The 18273-nt window shown below is 41.8% G+C and overlaps 1 protein-coding gene across 1 annotated transcript in view; it reads left to right on the top strand.

The window, feature by feature from the left end:
* Positions 1-17846, top strand: part of UBXN2B (UBX domain protein 2B) — a gene marked incomplete at its 5' end in the record, with an annotated part of 31680 nt that extends 13834 nt beyond the window's left edge. Inside the window, 5 exons of the mRNA XM_079901765.1 lie at positions 212-295; positions 1902-2011; positions 5202-5339; positions 11096-11257; positions 12207-17846. Of these exons, the coding sequence (XP_079757891.1) occupies positions 212-295; positions 1902-2011; positions 5202-5339; positions 11096-11257; positions 12207-12369 (657 nt within the window). The 3' untranslated portion in view covers positions 12370-17846. The remainder of the gene's footprint in view (positions 1-211; positions 296-1901; positions 2012-5201; positions 5340-11095; positions 11258-12206) is intronic.
* Between the last annotated feature and the right edge of the window lie 427 nt (positions 17847-18273).

Here is an 18273-nt window from a genome sequence, read left to right as displayed (position 1 = left end):
GTTTTTGTGGGAAGAAACATAATTTCTTACTAGAGTATACCTCTCTGTAATATAAGACCTTTATTTTAATATAAAAATTTCCTGCAAAGTATAAACCAGTTTGGCTATTATAATTGATACAGTTTTAAAATATATTATCACACATTGTCATACCACTTTGCTTGATAAGCCTCAGTGGATTTTCAGCTCATTTGCTATGTGTGTGTTTTAGTCTTTTACAGGTGGAGGATACAGATTGGGTAATTCCTTTTGTAAGCGGTCTGAATACATCTATGGAGAAAATCAGTTGCAAGATGTACGTACAGAAAGAAAATGAAAAATTGTAGATTTTTGCCTCTAGTTACTACTGTTTGTTATAAAATTAAAAATTAATAATATAATCTCTTTTTGTTCTGTTATTTTTTGAAGCATGGATTAAAAGGACTTACAATTATGTGTAAGTTTTCATACTTAAATTTTGTATTTTATATCTCAGTTGTGCCTTGCACTTAGAGATACATAACTATTTGTTGAAAGAATGTATGACTCACTGTCAAAATGAGCTTACATATATGTTATAATAATTATTATAAATGACATACCATCATGATGTAGAATTAGCTGAGTTATAAACATAGAAATGCCTAAAGTCATTCTTTGTTTTTGCCTTTTGAAATTTCGGAGTTGTGTTTCATTTTAAACATGTATAGTTTAGCCTTGGAGGGTCTCTGGAGGTTCTGTCTGCCCCCCTGGCATAAATAGTTAAGCTCTGTAGCAGGAAAGAAGACGGGTAGACCAGCAATCCCACTACTGGGCATATACCCTGAGAAAACCATAATTCAAAAAGAGTCGTGTACCACAATGTTCATTGCAGCTCTATTAACAATAGCCAGGACATGGAAGCAACCTAAGTGTCCATCGACAGATGAATGGATAAAGAAGATGTGGCACATATATACAATGGAATATTACTCAGCCATAAAAAGGAACAAAATTGAGTTATTTGTAGTGAGGTGGATGGACCTAGAGTCTGTCATACAGAGTGAAGTAAGTCAGAAAGAGAAAAACAAATACCATATGCTAACACATATACATGGAATCTAAAACAAAACCAAAAAAAAGGTTCTGAAGAACCTAGGGTCGTCAGGGCAGGAATAAAGACGCAGATGTAGAGAATGGACTTGAGGACATGGGGAGGGGAAAGGGTAAGCTGGGACGACGTGAGAGAGTGGCATGGACATATATACACTACCAAACGTAAAATAGCTAGCTAGTGGGAAGCAGCCACATATGTATATGTATAGCTGATTCACTTTGTTACAAAGCAGAAACTAATACACCATTGTAAAGCAATTATACTCCAATAAAGATGTTAAAAAAGAAAGAAGACAGAGATGATGGAGAAGGGTGGGTGTGGCGTGGCAGCTGGATGCTCTCAGGACTTTGGTCTTCTCAGTGAACCGGAAATAATTGTACTTCAAGGCCAGGGTCCAGCGATGGGACCTTTGCTATTTCAGCCATTGTCAGTTCATTAAGCTAAATATAGATCTCACACGTGGCTTCGTTTATACCTTTATTTCAGCTGAATAAAGAATGGTACAGGGCTTCCCTGGTGGCGCAATGGTTGAGAGTCTGCCTGCTGATGCAGGGGACACAGGTTCATGCCCCGGTCCGGGAAGATCCCACATGCCGCAGAGCGGCTGGGCCCATGAGCCATGGCCGCTGAGCCTGCGTGTCCAAAGCCTGTGCTCCACAACGGGAGAGGCCACAACAGTGAGAGGCCCGCGTACAGCAAAAAAAAAAAAAGAATAGTACAAATAACTCTATATTTTAAATAAAGTAAATCATAAATATCACATTTGAAAATTAAAATTGTTTAATGCAGACGCGTTCTTGTATTTCTTTTTTCCTATGCTCAAAAGGTTCAGATTTTGCTTAAACTGTGGAGCAATGGTTTCAGCTTAGACGATGGAGAATTGAGACCTTACAGTGACCCAACAAATGCTCAGTTTCTGGAGTCCGTTAAGAGAGGGTAAGCTGTGTTACTTGGGTTCTATTTGTTACTGAGGGTGGAACTTCTTTTTCTTTTAAACAGAACGCCGTTCAGTAGTGCTCTACTGGTTTTTAAGAGTGAGATACTGGAATATATTCTGTAAGTGGTTGCTGGGGGGAAGGATATTTTTAAGTATATAAAGGACATGTTGCTATCTGTATGTCAGTGGTTCTTAACTTGCTGGGGGGGAGCAGTGGTCATTGGTCCCTTTTAAAATCCGGTGAAGCTATGGTCCCAATTCTGAGCAGAGGTATTGTAATAAATTAGTGAATTGATTAGCAGCTGGCTGCTCATCCACTAAGCCACTGTCCTGCTCACTACTGACAAGGGTGATTCATTGCATGTATGCCTGAATTTCAGCAACTTATGTTAGAAAGCTTTTAAAGTGGCATTACTGCTGGCAGAAGATTTCAAAAGGTTAGTTTGAAGTTATACTTTGTGAAAGTAAACCAGATTCACAGGGCTCCGACCCATCTAAAGAACATCATAACTCACCAGGCCTTCTGGCTAGAGGACGAGGCATCAAGTGATTTTGCTACGATTATAAAAGCTTTTCTGCATTGTGCTTTCACTAGCTGACAGTGTGATCATCCCTATGTAGAAATACAACTGAAGAAAGGTGTCAGGCTGGCCATGAACTGGGAGATGTAAGTAGCAGTGAAGGGGCTGGAGCAGGAGGTTACACTCCATCCAGGAATTGAAGGTGGGGCTTTTCCAAGTGAGGAAATCTGTCCAAGGAGAGTGGCTGAAGTGGAGTGGAGATGGGAACTCATCGGAGTTGAGGTGGGCAAGGAACTCGAAAGGAAAGGCATTTAAGAACTAAGTAGCATGGATTTTGTATTTGAATTCTACAAAAGTAATGTCAGAATACCAAAGAAAAGCAAGAAATGCTAAGCGGGAGGGAGGTCATTGAGAAAGGTGGGAAGCTGACCCGGGAAGCAGTGTATGCTGGTGGCAAATAGAAGGGTAAGAGTTGAAGTCAGTGCTGTGGACTTGGAAACCTGCAGAGTCACTGGGCAGAGCTTGGGAGCCACTGGGTGGGGGAAGTGCTCATCTGCTGAGTAAAGGTCAACATGACTGCTGAAATGACGCTTACTTCCAGATGGAAGAAGAAAAGAACATGATGATGAATGTGCTATAATATAGATCAAAACTAATTTATTATTAAATGAAAATACTCGACGGATGTTGTAGGCTAGTGGTCAGTCATGGTATACTAAGAGAATTTTTTCATTTGAGCTACACCATATCCTCAAGTACAAATTATGATCAAGAACGATTTTAGAAACGACTCCTTGAAAAAAATGATCGTCAGATAGTGGTTGTCAGCTGTATAATCATTGTTCCTTCTTTATAACAAATATTTTGTAATACTATCTTCACTATCCTCAAAGAAGAATTTATAGGTAACATAATCAATCTGTTCATATTATTTCTAAAAACATTCACATAATTTATCTTAAATATGGTGAAGAAGTGAAGGAAGGTAATTTATCATAAAACTAAACATATTTCAACATCTAATGCCTAGCTATGATTACACCAGAAGACATAACAAAGTAGACGGATAGACTGACCTAGACTGCACCTGTGTGCAGTCTAGCACTTTTCATGTAGATGTGACACACAAAAAACAGAATAATGAGGTGTGTGACTTTGGCATCTTAATTACTATAAGTGGCATTGCAGTCAGGCACTTGGTACAGTTCCAAACAAGACAAAGTGCAATGTTCCTTCTGTTTATATGGCAGATGAGTTCCTGAAAAGTTCAAAGCATATTTATACAATACCATAAAAAAAAAAAAATTTTTTTTTTGCTTATATGTAAGATAGAGCCTAAGCCTTAGGTTTTAGGCTCAGGCGTTATAAACAGCCTTGTCATCCATGTGACCCCCTGGTGGGACCCTCAGTGGTTCTGTGGAACCCCCGACAAGTCTTCATGGTGTAAGTTGAGACCCTGAGACAGAGCATCTCCTGCCCTGATGCTGACCCTAAGGGAGGGCAGCATGCGTGAATCACATGACAATCAAAATCACCCCTGTCAAATTTCCACACTTCCTCCAGGGTGTTTAGAAATGAATATTCACATTAACTGTTATGTCCTCATCGGGATTTTCTAATGCCGACTTAGGTGTAAATTGCTTCCCTACAGTTTGGCCTTCTGTCAGAAGCACTCCAGCCTCCCTGTGACGACAAAATCCCTATGTTGAGAATCACTAAGGAATAATATGAGGCACCTTTAAGGAAGAAAGATCTACGAGAAGTAGTCAATCATCATGGAAATTTTTAAATTATAAATTAAGCAAAAATTGCTGTTTTCAAGTTCACAGCTTAACTATCACAATCGCAACAGTGTAGACTCATTTTTCAAAAAGTTTACTGAAACCTTTTTCCTTTTTTTTAATTTTTATTTTATTTTTATATAATTTTTAGAGGTTACCTTCCATTCACAGTTACTCCAAAATATTGGCTATATTCCCTGGGTTGTACAATACATCCCTGTAGCCTGTCTTACATCTAATAGTTTGTACCTCCCACTCCCCTAGCTCAATATTCCCCCCAACCCCACTGGTAACTACTAGTTTGTTCTCTATATCTGTGAGTCTGCTGCTTTTTTTGTTGTTATATTCACTAGATTGTTGTATTTTTTTAGATTACACATGTAAGTGACATCATACAGTATTTGTCTTTCTCTGACTTATTTGATTTAGCACAATGCCCTCTAAGTCCATGCGTATTGCTGCAAATGGCAAAATTTTATCCTTTTTTATGGCTAAGTAGTATTCCATTGTATATATGTACCACATCTTCTTTATCCATTCTTCTGTTGATGGACACTTAGGTTGCTTCCATATCTTGGCAATTGTAAATAATGCTGCTATGAACCTTGGGGTGGATGCATCTTTTGGAATTAGTGCTTTTGTGTTTTTTTGGATATACACTCAAGAGCGGAATTGCTGGGTCATTTGGTAGTTCTATTTTTAGTTTTTTGAGAAACCTCCATACTGTTTTCCACAGTGGCGGCACCAATTTACATTCCCACCAACAGTGCACAAGAGTTCTCTTTTCTTCACATCCTCGCCAACATTGGTTAATTTGTGTTCCTTTTGATTAATGCCATTCTGACAGGTGTGAGGTGGTATCTCACTGTGGTTTTTCTTTTTTTAAGAGAGATTCCCCTGGAGCTTCAGCGGCTGGTTCACAGAGGCCACGTGAATCTGGATATGGAGGATCATCACGATGAAGAATACATAAAACCTAGACTGAGGTTCAAGGCTTTCAGTGGAGAAGGACAAAAACTTGGGAGGTAAAGCCCTAAAATGAGGAAAATGCTTGTCTTTGTTCAACATGAATTTGCTTTGAGATCAAGAAAAGCAAAGTAACCTGGGAAGTAAAAACTAAACTATAAACCGTGAAGACCTTGCTGATGGAATTAGATGTGCCAATCTGGTGATAATATTAATAGATGATACTTAGATAGCAGTTACCACATTCCTGGCCCTCAGAGCACGTTTTTTCCCCCTTTTTTTTTTTTTGTTTTTGCGGTACGCGGGCCTCTCACCATTGCGGCCTCTCCCGTTGTGGAGCACAGGCTCCGGACGCGCAGGCTCAGCGGCCATGGCTCACAGGCCCAGCCGCGCCGCGGCATGTGGGATCTTCCCGGACCGGGGCACAAACCCGTGTCCCCTGCATCGGCAGGCGGACTCTCAACCACTGCGCCACCAGGGAAGCCCTCCTCAGAGCACTTTTACAGCCATTACCTCATTTCATCTTTACAGCAGCTCCTTGGCGTAGACCCTGTTATCACTCCATTTGCAGATGCAGCAGTTTGCCCAGGGTGACTGAGCGAGGAAGTGGTTAGTGTGTGAGCTTCAAACTGGGCACTCTGGCCCCCAAGTCTGTGCTTTTTACCACTGTGCCATCCTGCCTCTTTCTGATTACGATTACGTGGGTTCACAGGGGGAGTTGTTGATTAGATAAAACAGTAGGTATCTTAGATCACAGCTGTAAGCATCCCTGTCTGCCGTAGGTAATTGTTAAGCTCTTGAAGCCAAAGCAGTGGGCTTAAGTTGGTTATTTTCGATATATCTTAAGGAGCCAAACTCTTTCTTCAAGTTATGGGAACACATAGAGAACTCCTCTTATTGCAGGAAGAGGGAATTGCCTCAGACATTTCCAAAGAACCCTAGGACTTTGCCAAGCACAACTTAGAAACCAGTGTGCGTGGTGTAATGTACGAGTGGACACCTTTATAATAGCCACGGCTTGCCTCTTCATAAAGCTTGTTTCATGTGCTGGCAAACATGACCCTCCGTTTGTCCACAGGTTACTGCAGGTGGCATGCTGGATTGCGGCCTTGGCCATGTTTCCAACATACCCTTTTGTGCACCCTTTGTTCCTTTTCGTGTGATTCCTTCCCTTCCGAGTTCTTTTCTGTTGCCTTGTGCACACCGGTTCTCTCTTCCCCTCTCATTTCTCAACATAGGAAGGAATTCAGTATCAGCTCTCTGCACCTGTCTTTCATTTCTCAAGTCTCCCTTTCTGCATCCTTTTCTCCCATTAGAGGCTTATTTCTGAGACATGTGGAGAATACAGGAACATGTGTTGACCTTGCTCTTTTAAGGACAGGTCTACTTGGAAATTCTCCCTCATCTCTCTTTACTTTCAACACAGTCAGGCTTCTCCTGAATTGTCCTATTTCTTCCTGCCTTTTTTTTTATAACTACAACCCCCAGATAGTTTTTTAATATTTTCTAGCACTTCTCATTTTTTACTTAATATTTATTGAGATTATGATTTTTAATTAAAACACAGGTTAAATGCCCAGTCATCTCTTTGTTTCATATGCTTTCTTTTTCTATTATTTAAGTGTATGACCAAGAATTAAAGTTAGAATGCATATCTTTGTTAGTAGAAGTACAGTTGACCCTTGAACAACACGGGGGTTTGGGGCGCCGACCCTCCAAGCAGTCGAAACTCCTCTTATAATTGGCTCTCTGTATCCACGACTCCCCATTCTCGGATCGTGTAGTACTCTATATTATAGATCCTGTAATAGCGTTTGCTGTTGAAAATCCATGCGTAAGTGGACCTGCCCAGTTCAAACCCGTGTTTTTCAAGGGTCAGTTGTAGAGTAAACTTAGAACTGAAATTGAAGAAGGTTGCCTAAAGGGAAGATAGCTAAGAAGCCCCAGTGATTATAATTGGCAGTTTGAACTCATGAAAATAATGATTTATTATCTGATTGATCATAGTATCTTACAAAGGCCAGCCTTTTTACTTATAAGGGAAATAACTAGAGAAAATGACAATAAAAAAGGAGAAAATGATGAAGGAAGAATGGCAAAGATAAGTGGTGATAATGCTGTGTTAATCATTAGCCATATTGGTCAGGGTTTTTGATTATGGAAAACAGAATCCATTTGCTAGATTAAATAGTAAGGGTTTTCTTACAGAGCCTTGAATAATTTATAGAATTTCTGGAAGAGATAGCAAACCAAGCTTTCCTTAGACAGGAGAAACAAACAGAACTTTCTAGAGAAAACACCTCCTGTGCCCCATCAGTTGCTCAGAGCCTGTGGAGCTGGGGCCCAGAGCTAGAACACCCCATCATGACTGCACTGGGAGAGTCAGATGCCTCCAGGACCTTGGGGACCAGAAGAGCTGCATCATCTCCACGCCATGGTCTTAACTTTCACCGTACAAGTATGTATTTATTTGCTTGATGGAAGGGTGGAATCCTACAAAATCCTAGCTGCAAGGGAGTCTGAGAAATGTAGTCTTTAGAGTTTCCAGCTTCTGACGCACAGAAAATTTACACAGAAGATGAGCGTGGTGGTGTGAGCCTGTGTGATGTACATGGGTCCAGATGCAGAATAGTTGGCTGTGTATGTTCTAAGAAGGTGAAGGATTGCACAGAGCGTTAGAGGGCTTCACGTTAAGAAACATATTAAAACATAAAAGTTCTAACAGTCAGCCTTTTTCTATTCAGAAAGTAACTTTCTAAAATGGCTTGTTTCTCAAGAGCTCCAGACAACTATCTACTGAACAGAGAAGTAATTAAAAAGAAGCAAACAAAACAGAATGAGAAATGATTCCATTGTCTTCCATAGTTGGCAGTCTAATTGCAAAGAAAACTTTACATAGGTGTAAATTGACTTATTTGTAGACCACAATAAAACGGTGTAAACCTAAATGCGATAGGAATATTACCCAGTACCTTCACGTAATATTATAGGAGCAAGCAAACCGTAGGTGTAAAACTACAAATTTTTGATAGTAGAGCAGTACAGTTATTTACTGAAAGTGAGCTGGTGAGCCAGGTAGAGCTAGAAAACCTCAGCAGCGTTTCTGACGGCAGGGCCGGCACTTCTGACACACGCTCACGGTAGGCTTCTGAGCTGGCGTGTGTGATGATACGGATCGTGAAATGAAGTAAATCTGTCTCTGCTTCGGCACAGTCACTGCCTGTCTGGCACACTGTGCATCCACAAGCTGCCGTTTGCCCCGAGTCCGGACACTACGCCTGAGGTGTGCCTGCGCCTTGGTCCCTGGGCCCTGGACGGCCCTCTTCTCTAAGGTCTCACAGCCCCTTCCTTCCTGCCTCTGCTTCATTCTCTGACCAGCGGTTCTGCAGCCCCTTGCCTGACTGCACAGCCACTGGATCTGTCTGTCCTGTGCAGTCGGTGCTTCTGGGGACGCCCGCGCGCCCGTGCTGGGCAGGCGGGCTGCCCCTCTCCTGCCCCCGGACGGCTGAGCCCGGACGTGCCCGGCTTTCCCACAGCGCCCGTTCTACCCCTGCCCCTCACTCGCAGCAGCTCTGCTGGCAAAACAGAGCCTGACAAGAATTAGCTTTCTTAATACATTCCTCTTAGCCTCTGAGTTTATTACATCCATCCCCACCACCCTCTTTTAAGTCTGAAGAAGATGGGTCTGAGGGAATCACTCCCCTTACAAGCTACATCCTTTCCTCCAGTTTGCCTAGAAAGCTTGTTTTATCAATTAACTTTCTTCTTTTCCTTTTTAAAAAATTTTTCTTTTTAATATTAATTCTTGAAACATAATACAGTATATTAAAAATGTCACTATGGCTTGAATGATGAGGAGAAAGTTTGAAATAACACACAGCCATGACTTTGAGAGCTAAATGTTAAAGTTAATACGACTTCTTGTTTTCATTATTCCAAATTTTTTTTATTTCAAATTCATTGAAAGAAATAAAATTATATTTTAAAAAATGGAGTGATCTCACAAACTGAGGAGAGCCAGGGACAAAAAGAACAGGTTGAGTACTTTTTCCTGAGAGGCAGATCTAACAGCTATAGAATGGTCTTTCTTCCTTCCTAGCTTTTGTCAACACACTAACCAGCTTGTTCACTGCCTGTCTCTCTGACTCTGAGGGTATCTTTCAATCTCTGTGACTCAGTTTTCCTTTCCTATAAAATGATGTGGTTGGCCTTAATTATCTCGAAAGGCCATTCCAGCCCTTGAGCACAAAGAGGTTAAGTGACTTGCCCAGAGTCACACGTCTAATAAGTGGCAGAGTCAATCCCAGAGTCGGGCCCCTGCATCCGTGCTGTTGCCCACTAAGCAACAGTGCCTCCCTCACTCCAGGATCTAAATGAAATAGCAAATGCTGCAGAGGCTGTGCTGGTGGTGGTGATGACAGTGTGTAGACCTGGTTATAAAGATGCAAAGGGAGAGGGAAGAGGCCCTTTATGCTCACTGACTCCCGTCCCCTCTTTGGGTTTCGTCCCCCTCCCTGTGTAAGGGACACTGGACTGTTGCAGAGTAACCCACCTTGGCGGTGCAGCTGTTTCAGTCCTCAATTCCAAACTTGAAAGGAAATTCCTTAATACTACATTCTGAAATTAGTTCTAAAATACGTGTCAGGAAGTAGCTAAGGAAAGGCGAAGTGTTAGCAGTAAGTACCAGTTAATTTTACCACTTTGCCAGACATGCTGAGAACGTTTTTGGGTGGGAGTTGGAGTCATGATGAGCTAGGTTTACACTAGACTAAAGCACAGATGCTCATAGGACTTTTTACTGATAAATATATATTTATTTTATTTTTTTCAAAAGACAGTCATTTATAGGGAGCCATCAAAGTCCCAGTATTTGAGAGAATCAGCATCAAGGCCATCAAAGAATCCCGCAGGATGACTGAAAGAGGATTAAGATTTGATGTCTATGAAGAATTTCTAAATTTCTTTTAATTTGTTTTAATTGCTTAATCAAAAGAGCACTCTATTTTTGAGATTCGCTTTCGGCTTACAATGATGGGTCATCCTGCTAGCGTTAGAAGGCACTATGGTCCCTAGTAACCAAGGTCCAGTGGTAAGAGATTGTATCACACAAGGTTCATTATAAATTCATCGCCATATATTAAATTTCATTTCTCACTCACACTTAGGAACTACTCTCTTGTAAAGCAGTAACTACTTAAAGCAGATTTTTAAAGTAATATCAACTAAGTTTAAGTTGATAGCTTAGTGCTGATGATATGTACAAATATAGCTGATACCTCTTGAAACACTATTCCAAGCACTATATGAAGGACTTACTATAACAGACCTACATGACATATTATTATTCCCCCCCCCCATTTTATAAATGATAGAACTGGGATTCAGAGAGATTAATTTAGGTACTGGAGTTCACACAATTGACAAAGCTGGGATCTGAAACCAAGTCTGTCTGTGCTCATGGTCAGTCTTGGATGTTAACTCCAAGTTGCTCCTCAGGTTTCTGACTGAAGACCATTGTGCTGAACAGTCTCATGAAATTTCCAAGGGATTGGGGAGGAAGGAATACAGAGTTAGGCTTTCAAAAGAGGCTGGATAAACTAAATCAGAATCATAGGACCCAAGGTAATTTTAATGTCATGAAAGAAGGTAGAAGAATAGGAGACCCCAAGGAAGCCGTGTCCCCACTGGGGCAGAAGCCACGGCGGGATGACTGGAGGTCAGGTGCAGGTCTAAGTGGTTGTTCTGCTGTCTTCAGGGTGTTGTGCATCTTATGTGTTCAGATTCACATTCTGATTCTTCAGTTCTTCTTTCTTAGCCTCACACCTGAAATAGTCAGTACGCCTTCCTCCCCAGAAGAAGAGGAGAAGTCACTACTTAATGCAGTTGTTCTTATTGATGATTCCGTGCCCACGACCAAAATTCAGATCAGGTTAGCAGACGGGAGCCGTTTGATACAAAGATTCAATAGCACACACAGGTAAGCTTGGGGCGACTTATCTTTGTAAAACTGGATGCAGCTTGAGTAATGAAGAATACGAAATACTTTACATTTACTTTTGAAGTAAGTTTTTGACAGAAAACAAAAATTTTAAGAGAGTAATAGCTGTGTGTGAGAAGTGAAGCACTTAGTACTTAAACATCCTCTGTAAACTGTCCAAATACGGGTGCAAATGCAGGTACCACTCAAAAGTAAAGAGAATTGTTAAAAGCTATAGTTCTGCACCATTGCTAAAACCATGAGAAGTTGAATCAGATTTGCTTTGCTTTAGTAAAACCTGATTTGGACTTTACTCCTTTAAAAATTTATGATAACCCTGATTAGGATTAACTTTCTACATAGCAAATTCTTTATAACATGAATTTATAGTGTAAATAAAGTTTAATTGTACTCTTACCAAGTACTTCAAATAAACAGTTTTAAATGCCATTTTAACATTCATTGTACATTTGTTGTGCTAATAACACATTTGTTCATTGTATCCCACTAAGAAATACATTTATGATCTTAGTTGAGCTACTGTATATATGTGAGAGTACTTACACTTTTCATAGTTATAGACTCACACTGACACAGGCTCATCTGAGGTACCTTTTTCTGGGTCATGTGCTGCTAAGATATTTTATACTCTGAAAAAATAGGCCCTGTAGTGTAATAACATTGTTGACATTTCTCTGATGCATAACTCACCTAAGGATTGTGTCTGTTTACAGTGAGAGTAAATGTCAGGTGCGCTCCAAAGTTAATGCTCACATTTTACCGTAAAGCCGAGGTAAATCCATCCATTGAAATTAAATTAAAGAAGGTTACAACACATTTAAGTAAGGAGAAGAATTGTGTGATTTTTTTTTATTATCTAGTTTTAGCTAAAAGCTTAACTGACAATAAAACTTTTGTATCACAAATCATTTTTATCTTATTTCTTCAGGATCCTGGATGTTCGGGACTTTATTGTACAGTCCCGTCCTGAATTTGCAGCTCTTGACTTTATTCTCGTGACTTCATTTCCAAACAAAGAGCTAACAGATGAAAGCCTGACACTACAAGAAGCAGATATTCTTAACACTGTGATACTCCAGCAACTAAAATGATGTTGCTCCTACCCATGCAGTAGCATGTAGGAACGGTAATGTGCCATGTTAGTGAGGAAAACACTTAGAGCGTAAAAAGTTATTTTTATTATTTATACAGATAAATTTTGGTTTTATTCTTATTCTGTCTTCCAGCTTTAGTCTAGACAAATTTGGAGTAGGAATACATCTTGAGAAGTATGTTTGAGGTTTTAGCTGCAAGGGCTGGCTTCTGTTGATAGCTTTTAAATATTCAGGCAAACCAACTTGATACATGATCAGAGTTAATGCAACAACATTTGTTTGCAGAGAAAATGAACAAAACCCCATTTTGATAAATGCATTTGGTAAAATCTGCACTAAAGTTTCTCGATGCTGCATTGATCAACGGCCATTAAGAAATCTTCTGACCAAATACTTTGAAAATTTTTCTGTAATGTGTACCGAAAAGTATCTGTATCTGATTTTGAAATACTTTGATCATACGGTAATTATTTCTCCTATTAAGATTTTACACATCCTTTTTCCTTGCTGATTTAGCTGTTTACTCATGTCAGAAAATACAGTTTAGCCTTGTATTTTACAGGACTCTGACCGTCCTAAACTAGAAACAAAGACAAAGGTCAGCAGTTCCTGAGGAGATGTGTCCACCAGCACTTTAGAGTAACTCCAGTCCCTCGCAGAGCCTGTCGTGACCACATTCACTTATTCATTCAGCACGTTGTTCTAGAGGACCCATTACATATACTAAACACTGTTCTAAGTGTTCGACCCAGAATGTAGTCTATCGCAAGACAAAATGAGTGTAGAAATACAGGAATGTAAATTCTGTCAGCCAGACTGGATCTGAAGAGTTACCAGCGTAAATGTCTGCGTTTCTGCTGACGCCACGTATTTCCTGAGTGAGGGAGGCTACAGCAGGATGAGAGAAAAGCTTTTCCTTCTTCCCAGACACCATTTCATCTTTGGTCACCCCTCCTGGTTAGTCTTTTATTGTAGTCTTTTATTGCTGCTGTAACAAATTACTACAAATTTAGTGGCTTAAAATAGCCTAGGTTTCTTCTGTAGGTGAGATGTCTCACGTGGGTCTCACTGGGCTGGAGTCGGGTGTCAACAGGGCAGCATTCCTCTGGGGAGGCTCTAGGGGAGAAATGTTTCCTTGCCTTTCCAGCTTGGAGAGGCCACCTGCATTCCTGGGCCTGTGGCCCTTTTCCATCTTCACGACCAGCAATACTGTATGTCTCTGGCTCCAGGGTCATCACATCTCTTTGAGGACAGCCGGGAAAGAGTCTCTGCTTCTGAGGACTCATGTGATTAGATGGGTCTGCCAGATACTCCAGGATGACCTCCCATCACAAGGTCCACAGAAACCTTAACCGAATCCTTGAAATCCCTTTTGTCGTGTAAGGTGACCTGTCACAGGTCCCTTCTGCAGGCACCAGGGGTGGTCTCTTCTTCGCCTCATCCAACTTGTAGAGGCGGGTGGCATCCCTTCCCTTGCGGCCGTATCCCTCCACGTCTCCGCTTCTGTCCTGACATCATTTACTTCCGACTTTGATTCTCCTGCTGTCTTCTTACAAGCACGCTAGTGCTTACATTAGGTTCACACAGATAATCCGGGATAATCTCCTCATCTGAAGTATGAGTGAGCATCTGGGTGTGCGTCCTGGGACACAGTTTCTCTCCATCTGTGAACCTAGAGACCCAGGTATCTGCTCCCAAATATAAGGGTTAGACAGGCATAGAATAATCGTTACAAACCTTCCTGTTCAAAAAAATAGAGACTGGAAGGGAAGAAGGAGGCAGCAGTGCCAAGCGATTTAGAAGTTCAGCCAGGCACAGTCCGTTAGGTTTCGGGGCCTGCGAATATCTTCTGTGGCTCCCAGCAGCATCCCACAGACGTGTGGCTTTCCCTCAGGGTCTTTCCTTATACATGAAAGGTAGCAGGTGTCTGCAGCTGAGTACTTTGGTCAGCTTGTTTCTTGCCTGTGGAGTCGTGGGAGGTCCAGCCATCTCTTTTCGTTTCATCCTGTCTCTGTCCCTTTTAGTTTAAGACGCAGTGTCTGTGGGTCTTCTGTGCCTGTTACAGAAGTTGCTGCATTAGACCAGAGGCTCCTCCCCAGAGCTTTCCTAGATAATCCAGCTCTCTTTCTGGCCTTTTCTGAGATGGCTGAGGGGCTCTGTGAGTCACACTCTTAATCTCTTTAAAGAGCCTTTGATGTGACCTTTTTTTTTTTTTATCTTTCTCAGGTATTAGCAAAAAGTTATAGGCCACAATCTCATCTCTTTCCTTAGAGCCGTCTTTCCTGACAGTGAATCTCTTAATGTCTTTGCCGTTCGGGTAAACTAAGAATTTCCAAGTCATCAAGTCCCGTTTCCTTCTTTTTTAGCAGTCCTTCCCTCAATTGATCTGCTTCCTCTCACGTTTTACCATAATCAGTAGGGAGAAAGCAGGCTGCGCCTTCCCCGCCTTGCTTGGAAGTCTTTTCAGCTCGGTGTCCCGAGTCTCTCCCTCACGCCTCTGGCTGTCCCCGCGGCTGCACTGCGGCCAAGCCTCCTGCCGCTGTGTCGCTGGCATCTCTTTACCTTCCGCTTCCCGCAGCACGTTCCGCATTCCCCCCTGAGCCCTCACTGGCCGCGCCTTTCAGGTCCTTGTCGCTAGTAGGCGTGTCCTCCCAGCAGCCACGAGCGCCCCTTGCCTTCTCGGAGCCCGGGCTGGCTGCCGTCCGCAGGGCTCAAGGCGGCCTCGGCTGTCTCCTCCCGCTGCCCGGGCGCAAGGCCACCTCTGCATTGTAGGTCTTTGTTACAGCAGCGCTCGCTGCAGGGTGTCTGGCAAAGCCCACTGTGCCTCCTCGCTGCCGCCTGACTGGAATGTGCCAGGAGGAGCTTTGGACGTGACCTTTCTCCGGGGCTGCCCTCGCTTCCAGGAGCTGAACTTACCCGTGTGAGGGGCGGCCACCGCGGAAGTGTTGGTCTCAGCCCCGCAGAGAAAGCTTGTTCTCGGTGTCGTAATCCAGAGTAAGAATCGTAGTCCTGAGTCTTCTCAGAATGGGAAGCTCTGTTCCTTTCCGCTAATTGAAAATAACCTGGAGAATATAGAAATGACCGTTCAAAAAGTCAGCCTCTGTTCAGAAAGGTTACCAGGGATAAACTGCATTTTCAAGGGGCAAAGCCGTATTCCTGCAGAAAGAATCTATTGAAACAAGTTAATATCTTAAATAGAAGGGCATTGCCCTGTTTTGGATTAACAAAATGGAGAAAACAATTAACCAAACCCTGTAAAATTATTTGAAACGTTATTCTTGTAGTTCCTTTTTAGTCCGTTAGATGGCGTGCCTGTAGACGCACATACAAAAACGACTGCCATTTCTGTATATAATGGTTCCAAGATAGATTCCCACCGGGAGGGAGGATCAAACATCCAGAGGGGTGAACAGTACTTTCGTGTGTTCTACAAAGTGTTTTGCTTCGTTTAGAGTTTTCCTGAATTCTTTGTACTGTTGCAGTCGCTGTAACTTTTAAAATTTATAATCCTCTCAGAAGAGATTGTGTGACGTGAATTGTTTTGCATGACGTGTGTAAGGACGTTTTCACGCACCAATAAAGAATGTTTTCACTGAAAGTGATTGAAAATCCTTTTCAGAATTCCCTTTGATTTGCAGCTTTTTTTGAGTGGCCTAGTGGAGCATTGTAAGGGTAACATTTCCCGTGGTACGTCTTTTTGATGGGCAGAAGGATCTGAGCTGTAGCGATGTTATCTGTTTCCCATTACTGATTCTGTTTTTATTCCACCAAAATAAAGGTGCAGATTTTTCTTCACTTTGGCCACACTGGATCTCTTGAAAACCTTGTCACGACATGTGGTGTTGATACGGTGCCTCGTGTTCTCCACTTAAGAGTTTTGGTCCCTCATCAGCGATGCACACAGATACATATGTGTCCGGTGTTGTCATAAAGGCTAAGGAACACTTTCTATAATCCTCTATCTAATTCTAAAGTATCTTTTAATTCCGAGTAAACGTTTTGTAAAAGGAGCCCCATTGCATATGTATAACAGTGTGCGTGGTGTTTGTACGGCACATATAAACCACTCATGTGGCCCAGAACTAACACCTAGCTGTAGTCTACTTAGCTTAATACTTAACAATTTGGCCTCTTTAGAATTTGGAGCTATGACCTAAGTCTCTGAAAAAATAGGAGAACGGGGAGCTTTTTTTAGAAAGTTTGAACTTGATGATTTATTTTCTTTTAGATAAATGTTTCCATATTGTTAAAAACAAGACTGTAGCCCAAAACGGGGCCCCTAAATGCCAAGGCCCACGTCACCAAGCCCTGACTTAGACTTAATTACAGCGTGGGCTCTCCCGGAAGTGGAATCTTAAGCCAGTCAATCGACAATCTGATCAGCACTAATTAGGTCATCTGTCTGATAAACCCTTGCCACCCCCTAAAGGAAAGTGACCTTTGCCATAACCACCCTGCTTTTCTGCCAGTGTATCTTCCTGTTCCCACCCTCTTCTGCCTAAAAAAGTCTCAGCTTGACCAGCTACTGGGAGCTCATTTCTATTTGCTAGATTGGCTGCTGCCCATTCATGAATTGTTCAATAAATTCAGCAAGACGTTTAAAATTTATTCATTTGAATTTTTTTTTTTTTTCACACTATGAAGCAAGAGACTTTCAGAATCATTCTGGGGAGCTGCAACCTTACAACTTCCTGAGTCCTGACTAGGTGATCTCAGATGGCTTCTTGGGCTGCTCAGAGGAAATCTACAGTAGGAAAGGTGGAAATAATTCCATTCTATTGAGTATATCACAACATTTCTTGCTTTCTTTGGAAATAATTACCAACTTATTAGCATGGACTTAGAGACGTCATACAATCAGCAATACAATAGTTTTTCAATTGGCTCCTGTCCACTGAAAAAAAAAAAAAGCACAACATGGGAGTTATGAGTTAAGTTTTATTTGGGGCAAAATGAGAACTGTAGCCCTGGAGACAGCGTCTCGGATAGCTCTGAGGACCTGCTCCAAGGAGATGGGGGAAGGTCAGTGCTATACAGGATCCTAGTGAAGGGCGGCCGTGCAGTCAGCCACACACGTGGAGCAGGTGTCACCGTTTGTGATTTTAGTGCTCTTTTAGATACGAGGAGATGCAAGAATTTGAGTTCATAAAATCTTCTCTTGAAAATATCTAACTATCTGAAGGCCTGTTCTGCCAGTTTTTCCCAGAGCACAGATGCCTCGCTCCTGATCTCCACCCCGCGCTCCTTTCAGAGGACGTTGAAGGTCAGCGGCTGCACTGGCTACCGACTTCATCCTTGTCGAGCCAGGTGGCGAGCGACAGGTTTAGTTGGCACTCCTTTTGAATGAAGTTATATGTGTTAATTAGGCACCAATAAAAGAGGTCCATGAGATTAAAGGCAGCTGCCTTTTCTCCTCCGAAAATTCTCTCCTGCCCTTTACTCTCTTGAATGTAAACTCTCTTAGCGCTGCTGTTTATTCGTGTAGGTGTCAACACAGACGTATGTACAACAGTGACTTTCCTTGTCTAACCCTGGGGATAGAAGAGTGCTTAAAAGGAGTGGATGTCCTTTGATTTTATGCCTCTGTGCTTTTTGGTTTGTATTTTCCTTGTCTGCATGGGGCACCTTTCAGTGTCCTTTTTAGAACATTGTTTGTTATAAAAGGTCCGACGTGGTAGTTTCTGTAGTTAACGTTTTTCCCGCTTTGTTTTTCATTTTTGTCCCTGTGGGAAAGGCTTGTTTCTTCTGTTGTCAACAGATTTTATCATTTTTAATCGTAGGATCAAGAATGGTAGAAAGTGTAAGTTTTAGTTTTCTGTCAGAATCTATGTTGACTAGGAAGTAGCAACAATAAATACTACAAATACTCAGAACATCAGTAGGCTTGGCAGTGAAAGCACG

This window comes from Stenella coeruleoalba, assembly GCF_951394435.1.
Source record: "Stenella coeruleoalba genome assembly, chromosome: 17".
NCBI lineage: Eukaryota > Metazoa > Chordata > Mammalia > Artiodactyla > Delphinidae > Stenella > Stenella coeruleoalba.
The sequence above is the reverse complement of the archived record's forward strand: the minus strand, read 5'-3'. Positions and strand labels throughout refer to the sequence as shown.